The sequence below is a fragment of the Xyrauchen texanus genome, chromosome 49 (assembly GCF_025860055.1).
Source record: "Xyrauchen texanus isolate HMW12.3.18 chromosome 49, RBS_HiC_50CHRs, whole genome shotgun sequence".
Classification (NCBI taxonomy): domain Eukaryota; kingdom Metazoa; phylum Chordata; class Actinopteri; order Cypriniformes; family Catostomidae; genus Xyrauchen; species Xyrauchen texanus.
Window position 1 is genome coordinate 7,110,487 of NC_068324.1, and position 12,628 is coordinate 7,123,114.

At 37.2% G+C, this 12,628-nt stretch overlaps 1 protein-coding gene across 2 annotated transcripts in view; it reads left to right on the forward strand.

Annotated features, from left to right (window-relative positions):
* LOC127640371 (A-kinase anchor protein 13-like) overlaps positions 1 to 12,628 on the forward strand; it is a 122,554-nt gene that overhangs the window by 62,787 nt on the left and 47,139 nt on the right. For both annotated transcript variants that reach the window (XM_052122885.1, XM_052122886.1), the window contains exon 8: positions 326 to 399. In XM_052122885.1, the coding sequence (XP_051978845.1) occupies positions 326 to 399 (74 nt within the window). The remainder of the gene's footprint in view (positions 1 to 325; positions 400 to 12,628) is intronic.

Genomic DNA, 12,628 nt, shown 5'->3' on the forward strand with positions numbered 1-12,628 from the left:
ACAAAGACTAGTGACATTATCTAAAGATGGATTATTCTGTAAGTGTGACAAAATTATAGATAGACTGATAGGTTGCAAAGACCATTTGGGATATTTGGCTGTTTTGAGATTATCAGCAAAGGCTGGTAACCACTTTAATTATTTTAAATTAAGTATTATTAATATAATAAACTTTTCTTCCATTTTAATTGTGTATTTTTGTATTATATTAGTCTTAAAAAACACATAATTTATCACTTGACAGAATAGCAGTGAAATTATGTTTAAATCTTAAAATAAATGTTCTTCAGCTATAAATGATTTCTGCCTTAATTTCACCTCATAGAAGATGGCAGTTTAGCAGGGGATATGGTGGATGGACACCAAGACTCCTCAGCAGACATCACAAATTCCGAAGTGGTGAGTACTCTTTGGCTACTACCCCCCACCTGCCCTCCAGTAAATAAATCATTAACATTTTGGATCTCACTGTATTATTCACAGTATTTGCAGTATGTTCCAGCCACCCTCCTTTTCAGTTGCTATAGCTAGTAGTTTCCCAAAAGGCTTCACCGAGCAGAAATTGAGGGATGATTTCTACCTGACCTTCTGTCGTAAATCTGATTTCTCTCCCTGGTCGCTGAAAGTAGTGCTCTGACGCAGGTTTGAGTTGAAACTGCTGAACTTGAAGGGTCAAATTGGGCAGATATGGGAACGCTGCTACCCTGCAGCTTACACTGCAGTTATTGTTGTATCTTTTTCTCATGTTAGAAAGATGACATCACCTCCCAAACACCTTTTTTCATCCAGTTGTGTGTCAGGGGGATGATATCAGTCAAATCTGAGAGGGAGGAAGGGAACATTTGAGAGCAGAGCCAGCAATGGTGACAAAGTGAAATATCAATCTTCACTGAAATACAGAAGTTCAGCCTATTAGCAGGATCTTCCATACCGCTACCATCAGTCATTTATTTTGTGTCCTCTTCCTGTGAGAATTCATATATTCATGTTTTGGCTTCTCCCTGTGCTTCTCAATTTAGTTTTTAGAGCACCTGATATGATAATGTAAATGTATTGTTGAGGAGATGAAATATGCACAGCTGGTGTTCCGAGCCTTGGAATCAAATGAAATGGAAAATTTTTGCTAGCATGCCCCAGCTAGCATTCCCTGTTGTTTGGGTACTGCATACTCAAGCCATATTGGTGGGATAAACTATGGGTGCATCTCAGTCAGCTCCCTTGTTCAGTAGTCAGGGTGCAAATCAGGGAGTCGGACATTTCTAGGGCTGTCCTTATTGCAAAATCGCTAGCTAAAGATTCCTAGATTGCACTGTAAAAACCAGGGAGTGTCGTTGCTCACGAAGTCCCCTTACCTGAAGCATCATCAGGTTTTTTGAAAGACATTAAGAGAGAAGTGCAAGTGTAACATTATAAAGTCAAAGCTATAAAATATGTCGTTTGTAATATCTTTCATACATAATGTGCATAAAAAGGAAACAATCTTTTAAATACATTTTTTAGAAATTTTTTTAAAATACACTCCTCTGTATTTGTATTTCTCTTTTGTCATTTATCGTTTATAATAACACTGTACAATTTATTATCTACCACACAAATGCTCAACAGTGTCATTTATACAGCATTGTTTTTAAAATTATAATGGCTGCATTTAAACGTGTAACCTCGTTATTGTGTCACGTGATTGAGGCTGCGTCCGAAACCGAAGGTAACTATCTTGTTGCCTCGCTGCCCTATCGGTCAATGACTCAATAGACAATGTTTGAAACGAAGGTACCTCCAGAAACTGGTTTTGGACAGGCTACTGAAGCAGCATAACATTGCATCATTGCTAGGATGCCAACAGCTGATTAACGCCATCTGGTGTCCACTAAAGAACAAAATTAAGAGAGTTTTGGCAATAGTGAATATTTAATTATTACAATACTACTTTATCGCTAGAAGTTGGAAAAAGTGATTAAAATCGTACATTTATTTCTTACAAATCAACTGCCTCTTAGGCCACGATTATTTTTTTCTTCAGCTCAACCATTGTGGAACGGCACAAACAGGATTGTGGCATTTCATAAGCACTGAAGTATATACATCTTTGCTGCCTTAAAATCAATCAGATGAAGGCATCTCAGTAGACAGGATGTGCCACGAACATTTAATTGGACACGAACATCCTACCTCCGTATACGGCCTCTGGAGAGAGCATTTTCCTGGTTTTGGATGCAGCCGAAGTTTCTCAATGTTCAGTGGATGAACACCATTGCCAGTGCCCAATTTAGTGTTCAAGATATACTGATTCATGACACGGGGAACTAGGAAGCAAGATGAGATGTACTATATATCGCAACCCCACCCCTAAACCTAAACGTAACCAATCTGGTATTGTGGTTTACTCATAAATATGAATGACTCTTTCCCTGCCATCCTATGTTATGAAAATGTACACCCAGCATGGACACTCTTAATGGTGAAGTGTATAATTTTCTGTGCCACTGGTGGCACCAAATAGATTTGCTAAAATAATGATTGTCTAACAGTTTTCCCAAACATTTTTACCACTTGTTAAACTTCCATTATAAAGTCAAACAAGTATTCCCACCCAGAACTTCAAGCAACAGTTCATGAATTGGTATTTTAAATGATTTTACATTGACAAAAAAAATACAAACTTAACCTTTAAGTGTCTTTGGATGTACTTTTTGAGCTCTGATGCTTTCGATTCAAAGCTCTGCTGTGTTTGAACTAAGAACATGATTAACACAGGTATTGATTGTTTGATTATTTTTGTTCCCCTGTGCAACTCACTTGACAAACTGGCTTCTCCTGTCTAGGTAGCATCTGAATACAGGCTACTTTAACACTTATCTGCAGTCTGGCATGCAGATTTGGACTGCGTCATGAGGCCATGTAGCTATATTGTCAGCATTTGAAAGAAATTACACTGTGGAACATTCTGTCTTAAGAGTCTCTTGAGATAAGAGCACAAGCTACATTCACAAAGCATCTCAGGCCAGCATAGACTGCTGGTCCAACCAAAAGAAAACCCTAAATGGCCCCTCAAAAGATGATTTATCAGATATATCAATAACCTCATTAGACACAAACCAAACCTTCTCGTTCACCAGGTTATCATGAGTTTAGCTTTTTAAATGCAGTATTCAACACAACTTATCCAGCTCTATTTGTGCTACAGGTAGGAGTTATACCTCAAATTGTGTGGCTAATTTAAAGGTGTGATTTTATTTATGTAAGCAATAACATTTTAAGCTTGGCCAACAATAAAATGTATTAAAAAAATCCCATACTCCTACATTAAAGGAGGGATCAACCCAAGCCATATTTAGAGACCAGAATATAATTTAATTTTGAAGGCTGTCTCTTTTGACTAGGATAGAAAGCGATCACATTGTGGATATGTGGAAATGTGAAAAAAAAATGGTTGGTTTTGTCCATTTCTTTTTGAATTGGCATGAAAAAATAGCGGGTCTGGTACTTTGGTTTGAAAAACAAAAGTTGTCAGATAGGTTTTGCTGTGATTTTTCATAGTTTTGCTGTGTTGTTTTCATTTCAAATGCTTCTGTCATTTATAATTAATTTATGGAGCCAAATTGGAAATGTTCAGTGTTCCTGAGATTCCTTCATTCAACTCTAATTTGTTCCGTTAACAAATTACTGACTGATTCCTGTTTTGCTCCATGAATCATCAGGCTAGGGCTTCACATGTTCTGCTGCCTCTGGAGTTGGTTAATGAATGATCTCCTTAGTGCTGTTGCTTCCAACAGAGGGCACTGTGATTCTAAAGCATCTTTTTTGAGAAGGCTGTTTTTCAGATCTAACCTCTATAGATGTCAGTTTAAACATAAATTATGCTTACATTAGGAAACCTACTATTCAGCATACACTTTTGAGGCATTTGTTTCTTGTGCTCTCTGGCTCCCTCTTATGTGAGTATATAACAAAATGACATTCAGATGTGCTCTGGTCTGTCTAGCTATGTGTGTTAAAGAGAGAAACAAAGGCAAGAATGCAGAGACTGTTGTCTTAAAACATTGCCAGCACCTATAGCTATATGATGATGGTAGTCATGTAACTTTGTTGTTGAGAAAATCTGCAAACAATGAATTATTTTGGGTACCCCCTTTAAAGAGTTCCTCTCTCACTAAATATCTTAACTATTAAACTGCACAAGCAGCCCTGGGGAAATACAGATCCTTAAAGTGTTAGTTCACCCAAAAATGGAAATTCTGTCATAATTTACCTGCCGACTTTTCAAACCCATGTGACTTTCTTATGCGTAACACAAAAGGAGATATTTTAAAGTTGCGATCATGTGCACGACCATGTTGACAGCACACAAATGTTCAACCGCCAGAGAGTTCGCAAGTCGTGGCTGTCTGGTCACAGTCCAGAGTGCAACAACATGCCAAATTCATTTGGATTGCATCCAAGAATATCCATAAGATATTACAGCGATGTAAAGTGTGAGACTGAGGGAAACACATACTAAAAGTAACAAAACCGAAGACAAACTAACATCAACTTCTGTTTTTCAGTGAAGATTGATATCTCACTTTGTCACCATTGCTGGCTCTGCTCTCATGTGAAACGGCAGCACTTTAAATAAACTTCCAGTATACAGAACGATGGCTATCAGTATAGATCCCAGAACCACAAGTAGTAGTACTAGGACAGACGGGATGGGTAAAAGATACCAACTCACTTAAAAAGAATAACAAATGACCTAAAAGTAGTCAATGCGACTCATTGACTCACATTCTAAGTCTTCTGAAAGCATGTGTTTAATTTAAGGAACAACCTGAAATATAAGTCATTGTTTTTGTGAAAATCTTAACTTTGTTGGTTTATATGCAATAAGAGAAGCATGTTCACATTGGTACACATGTTCATGTGACAAATTGCGTTGTTTTTAGCGCTACAAACCATTTAGAATGAGCTCCTCTCATAGCACTCAATATCAAGATTTTCATTGAAAATACATTTTTCTTTTTGGTTGGACTATTCCTTTAAAGCATAGAAGGCGTTGAGTGGTCTTATGCGAGACAGTTAATGTGTGCCGGGACCCCACAAAGAACTCTTGTTTCAACTCTCCCCTCCTCCACTGGACAATCACACGCAAACACAAAACACATTGTAAAGCTTGCATTTATTCCACTAGGCCTATTGACGACCTACAGATTTTTCTGTGAATATTTCTCCCATAGCACAAGATCTTTATGATAAATATGCTAAATATTAAATGTATCAAGACTTGATTTAAATATGTTTTTTTGCTGTTGTTATTTTCAAGATGTGGCTACTGTCGGCAGTTGTGCATGATTTGTATGTGCCTTTGTGCTTGTGTGAGTGTTTTGTGTACGTTTTTGTGTCAAATTATATATACCCATACTATGTCGCCCTATTTAAATGGTGGATGGAAAGTCCCAGGCAAATGTGGAAAAACATTGTAATTCCTCATGATTGCATAGGGTCAGTACATGACGTGTACATACCTTTAATGACAGCACCACCCCTTTTGTAATCCTCAGATTGTACTGTTGTAGTATAATTTTCATCTCAATGTTTACAAATCTATAATTGGGGTGCTGCACAATTATTTCTTGTTTAGTAGCAACTGTAAAGGTTGAATTAGGGTTTCCCTTCACTTTGTAATGATGTGATATTCACATGTCACACTGCCTCCATGTGAAACACTTTTTACAATCAATTTTCTACGCAAAACGAGCCCCTAACAAACTTGGCAGTACTCGCAAGTTGGCCTCTATTGCATTAAAGCCCACTGAATCCCATCAAGTCTGAGGTCTGGCCTTGCGTTATTGCTGCTGTTTAAAACAGTTGCCATGGCTCCAGCTGTTAGTCTGTTGATGGATCCTTGCAGATGCAGGGAAATATTGGGAATATGTTGCACATAAATGCTTTTTATTGTACCATTAACACCTCTTTTGAATTGTGATCCGTGTTGAGCAAGAGTGTATTATCTTCTAGCTTGACAAAACCATAATCTTTTCATAGCTTTGTGTATTTAGATGGAAAGCCTTATCTCATTGCACTTATGGCAGACACAAAGCTAGGTAGAGTCATGAGTCTCAGCCCACTGTTCTCAAAACAGTTTAAAGGGTGAAATCAGAACCGAGAATTCTCTTAACTAATTTCTGGGAAAATGAAAAGTACTTTTCGACTGATCAGAGTTCAGTGACAGAGGTAAAATAGGCCTTGATAGGAACTGACTGACTCCAGTCCCCGCACCGTCAGTTTGAAAGTGATGAAACTAGATAAATTTTTCGGACTGTGTGGTCAATATCTGGTATATTTGCATTGTTTGCAAAAGAGAGTAGTTATCAATGTGGGAAGAGAGGATGGTAAACTTAAAATTAGCATCTTGCTGCGGTGCTGAATATTTAATGTATCAAAAACATAAGCGTCAGAGGCATTAATGTACTATTTACACGTTGAAGTGTACAGTATGCTGTTCAAACCACTCTCTCATTCAACGTTCAATACATAGTAAATGCCATTAAAGAAAAAATATTTGAATTTGGATAGCTTTATGCATACACGCCGATCAGCCACATATTAATAACACCTGCCTAATATTGTGCAGGCCCCCCTCGTTCCACCAAAACTGCACCAACCGGCATCTCTGAATCGCTATCTGAGATGCTTCTCTTCTCACCACAATTGTACAGAGTGGTTATCCGAGTTAACTTATACTTTGTCAGTTCCAGTTACAGATAACCAGTATGACCATTCTCTGTTGACCTCTCTCATCAACAAGGCATGTCTAGCCACAGAACTGCCGCTCACTGGATGTTTTTTGTTTGGTTTTTGGCACCATTCGGAGTAAATTCAAGAGAGTGAGTGTTGTGCATGAAAATCCTTGGAGATCAGCAGTTATAGAAATACTCAAACCAGCCTGTCTGGCACCAACAATCATGCCATGCTCCAAATCACTGAGATTAAATGGTTCTGTGAACCATTCTGATGGCTGATGTGAACATTAACTAAAGCTCCTGGCCCGTATCTGCCTGATTTTATGAATTGCAGCCACACGATTGGCTGATTAAATAATTGCATGGATGATTGTTGGTGCCAGATGGGCTGGTTTGAGTATTTCTGTAACAGCTGATCTCTGGGGATTTTCAAACAAAATAGTCTCTAGAATTCACTCTTGAAGGATGCCAAAAACAAAAGCGGAAACACCTTGTTGTTGAGAGAAGTCAACAGAGAATGGTCAGACTGGTTCAAACTGACAAAGTCTACAGTAAACTGCTCTGTACAATTGTGGTGAGAAGAATAGCATCTCAGAATCCTATTCACTGTTTTGGCGGCACGAGGTGGATCTACACAATATTAGGCAGGTGGTTTAAATGTTGTGGCTGATGGGTGTATTATGTCCCAAATAATGAAGAAAAAAAGTTGAAATCCAATCTGACTGCTCAGACTGAAATTATTTTCACAAATCAGATTTTAATCAACATTTTGTTTTTTTAACAGATTACAAACCACAAAAAATGGTGATGTTATAGTCATGACGTTTCTTGAATAATAAAAATAAAAACATGGAATCCAGTTTGACTGCTGAGACTAATTAATTTCCCCAAAAAGATATTTTATCCACATTTCAAACTACTTTTGTATTGGGTTTCTAAAGATTTAATGTATTTATTTATTATTATTTATTTTTACTTTTCAGACTACAAACAACTCAAAAATTTAGTAGGATATGACAAAAAATAATATTTTTGCTCCCTGTCTGAAGAAAGGCCAAAGAAAGAAAACAGTGATGCATATTCTGAAAGACGTAAAGCTTACTGGTTCGAAAATTGAGAAGGATGGAAACAGTGGGATGAGAGGGAATGAGAGAGGAGGGGAAATGGAATAAATTGACTACGATTGGGTGAGTTAGTTAAAAAAATGGAAACAGTGAGAACAGAAGGCAAGCCAGCTACAGAAAATGCGAAGGGAGTGTGCGGAGAAGGAAAAAGGACAGTGGCAAGGAAAGAGAGAGAGAAATAGAGGGAGGGAGGGGAAAATGAGTGTGTGGAGGAGGAAGGGCGAGTGAGAATGGGGATGGTTCACAGTGTAGATGTGCAGAGAGTTGCTCATTTTTCCGAAGATTGACAGAAAACTCCAAGTCCCGGGCTTCATGTTGGACTCTAGTGGTACTTTCTTCACTTTTTGGACATTTTACCTCTTGAAAAGATGTATGAGCGGCACCGGCGAAGGTATAGCCTTTGTGCAAAGGGTGAGAGAACGGTGGATGTTGTTTTGATAAAGGTATGAAGGATTTTTTTATTTATGAAAAGAGTGTGTTCTTAAAGTCTGTTGTGTATTGTTTTAAATTATTACTTTTATCAATGAGAATCTGAGCTGTCATTGTTTGTTTGCGTGACTTGCCACGACATGTCCCAAAAATGTTGTTGGTTGTCTAGTTGACAGTGCATATGCTGTCACATTGCATTGATTAGGGTTGACCGAGAGTAAAGTTGAGATTTGACTTTCGCTCACATTGAACACAATGTGTGTGTGTGTGCCTGTGTGTGCCTGTGTGTGCCTGTGTGTGCCTGTGTGTGCGTGTGTGTGCGTGTGTGCGCGTGCGTGCATACATTCTCATGCAAGGCTCCAGAGCTTTGCTTAGGTGGTGTTCGGTTTTTGGATGTGGAATGACAACATCTGCTTTCCCATTTCTGGCCAGTCTTCTCCACTGGCTCCTTCGTTTTAGACATGTTGCACTTTGGAATTTCATAATTTAGAATTAGAATTAATTTAGAATTTAGTTTTCTTTCTTACACTTTTGTAATCAAACAAAGTTGAAAAGGATTGACATTAGTTTTTGACATGTTGCTCTTTTAAAAACCTGAATTTTGTAACCATTCAAGATTTCACATTGAATTTACAGGAACAAATTCACTAAATACTTTGAGTGTGGTATGTCAGTGCAAAAGCCTACATCTTAAGGCTAGGGTATACTTGCAATTTTCACGTAGCATTATTTACTTTGCACTGTTGATGCTTGTAGTCTGTGCGTACTGTTCCTAAAAACGTAAGTATACTTTGTCCTTTCACTAACTACCCACAATCCAATTTAACAAAAAAATCTGCGCTGGATTATCGCTGCACCAGGCGCATTTCAATTACGTCTTTTCAGTGCAAACACTCATCCGTTATATGTAAATTAGGCTTAGAAAATAATTTTATTCTCAAGTTGGCGCTATTTGCCTGACACAATTTAAGATGCACTATTACCACCTCCTGGAAGATAGCAGTAAACAATGATTTTGTGTACTTTCAAGTGATCATGGTGGCATTAATTCAGCAAATGATGGAGATGAGCATTATAACCACCCATGTATCCAGATGGGCAGTGTAGTCAAATGTATTTTCAGCATTGTTCAAATCTTCCACATCTTGAGCGCGTACCCAACTGACAACAGTACCTGTCCAATACTAATCGCATTGTGTCTGTCACGTGTGTGGAAACAGAAGGGACATTGGCTAGAATGTTGGTAGGCTGGTGGATGAATATTTAGTGGCTGGTCTGGTACTGGATCACTGAAGGTCACAGCCAGACATGCAAAGGGCCCTTCCACATTCTGATATCTCGATTACAGGCTCTTGATAAGTGGATTGGTTCAGGCCTGCATCACTGCCAAATTTATCTCCATTCACTTTTTCTGCATCCTTCTGCTCTCCATCATCTGTTTGAGCTGGCAGCATGGCCGATAATCATTATGTTGGCAGACAAGTTCATTAAAAATTGCTAATGCATAAAATATTTTTTTGGACATTTTTTTTATGCATAATTAGTCATTCATTATGCATAGCAGCTAAATTAATTCAACTAAAGGAATATTATGGGTATACTTTCATAACAGTGTGATTAGTTTCATATATGAAACCATTGTTTGCTGTGCACTTACCTGCTATTATTGTAACTGTATTACTGTAAACACTTTTCCTGTGTCAAAATTTGTGTTGGTTGTTATTGACCGCATGCCACAGAAGCTGCCAGTGTTGGGGAAGCTGCTTTTAAACTGTAGCTTTCCAAACCGCATGCTTCTCATAATGTAACATAGTTAAACTGCTGTATCTACACTAGAAGTTGGTAGCAAAAAGTAGCTATGTTGTAGCTAAGAGGACAATATAAATTATTATCAGTTTGTATTTTATGGCACAAAAACACTAAAGACCTCCATTAGGGTGACGGCATCAAATCTTAAAATATTTGTTTACGTTTTATTTATTTTATTTTTGTTTAATATATGGGTATTTTTAATTGTTTTTAACAATCAGAATACTGTGACAGCACCTTTATGGAGAACATTTTTAAAGGAATATTCTGGATTCAATACAAGTTAAGCTCAATTGACAGTATTTATGACGATGATGATTACCACAAAAATGTATTTCGACTCGTTCCTTCTTTAAAAATGTAAGAATAATAAAAAATCTGGGTTCTATTGAGGCATTTACAATGGAAGTGAACACGGGTCAATCTTTTACACTTTTAAATACACACTGTTTCAAAAGAATAGCCACAGGACAAAAACCTTATGTGTTAACATGACTTTTGTGTGATAAAACACTTACTAACCATTTCTATGTAAAGTTATATCCAATTTTACAACTTTGTTGCCATGAGAGATAACGTCATAAACCCTAAAGTGACCGTAAAAACTGATTTAAACAACTTTACAGCTCAAATAATACACAAGTTTTAACCGATGTATTCATGATATTTTAGATACATGTGTATATATAAGTAAAGGAGGGATGGGATGAAATGCATTGTTGTAGTAATCAGCTTTTGTCACAAATGTTGTCGGATGAGCTTATCTTGTGTTGAACCCGGAATATACATTTACATTTATGCATTTGGCAGACGCTTTTATCCAAAGCAACTTAAAGTGCAATTATTACAGGGACAATCCCCCCGGAGCAATCTGGAGTTAAGTGCCTTGCTCAAGGGCACAATGGTTGTGTCCATGGGTTTCGAACCAGCAACCTTCTGATTAACAGATATGTACTTTAGCCAGTACGCCACCACCATTACTTTACCTTTATATACCTTTACCACATATACCTTCAACAAAAGTTAATTGCACTGTGTAACTAATAACAAAAAAAAAATGTAAATACTGAATCTAAAACATCATGATAAACAGCGGTATTTCATTATTTACTTATTTGCTATTGAAAAGAACAAGTTTGATGTTTGAAGTTTATTTCGAGCAAAATAAAATTAAATAATATATACATATATATTAACACACACACACACACAAATAAAAAAAATAAAAATAAAAATAACACAGCACAGCTTATCTCCCATATACATAGATATAAATAAATACACATATACACACATATTATTTACACTTATAATAATAGTTGCTCGAAAGGGAGTGGAAAGAATTATAACTTATTTACTCCCACTCCCAAGTAAATTCATGCACATGGAATTTTGTGAAAAACAATTGATTGATCATCGAATCTGTGAATTCATATTTTGAACAAGTTCATTCAAAGGAACTGTCTGAATGAGCAGTGTCACTAAAACAAGCCAACCAGTTAACTGGCATGAATCAGACTTCTCTTTTGTAACCCCCTAATTGTTGGGAAAAAAGTAGCTTGTGACCTGAAAAGCTACAATATAAAAAAAAAAAAAAGCTGAGCTACTGTCATGCTACTTAAAAATGCTGTGAAGTTCATAGCATTGTTACTTTTAGTTGCATCCCAACACTGGTCCTCAAACATTAAAAAACAAACAAAACATAAATCTGAAGATTACCTTTTAAAATGTGTGCAACTGCTCCAAACTGCCTGCAATTCCACATTATATATCCTCTCATTTTGCAAGGTGATATATTAATATACAGTCCACGTTAAACCGCTGTTTAAGTGGCTGTTAAATCGCTCTGTAGGTGGAAAAACAGGGATGTAGGTGCTGTTTCAGCACTAAGTGTGGATTGAGAAAGACAGGTTGTCCACGCCTGTCTCAAAGAGCACCCGAGGGAGCACTTTTAAATGGACTCGTTGAGTCTTTGTTGTAGCATATTCCTTTCAACCACTACCTGGTTATATTGATTGAGAAGCCAAATGGCTACTTAACACACTATTTAAGTCATTTCACAGGTGCTTGTAACCAAAACCACCTGCAAATGAGTATAAGAAATCTGTGAGAAATCGAAGTCCGATACGATTAAGCATTTATGCAGAATGGAAATCTGGCATACACTAAACAGAATATTGCCTGTCTGTGTTAAGGAATGCACAACTACACATTTTTACTAGTTGACTAGTAAAAATGATTAGCCGTGCAATGGCATGTACTTGAAGACGCAAAGTGCTCTAAATTCACTTTTGTGTAATTTCAAATACATATGTCCCTTGTGTCCACAGTTTACTATATTATACTAATGAGCATATTTATATGCACAACAAAACACTGTTAACTTCTAAAAACTGGCTTATTAAAACAACGCAAAAAATGCAATGCAAGAAAACTGCGTCATCATATTATTCTCTGCAATTGTGTACGACAATTGCGCAAATTGGATGAGCCAGTTTGAGCACTGGTAAAGGTGTTTACATGCTGTAGCTACACTGGTAGGCAGTT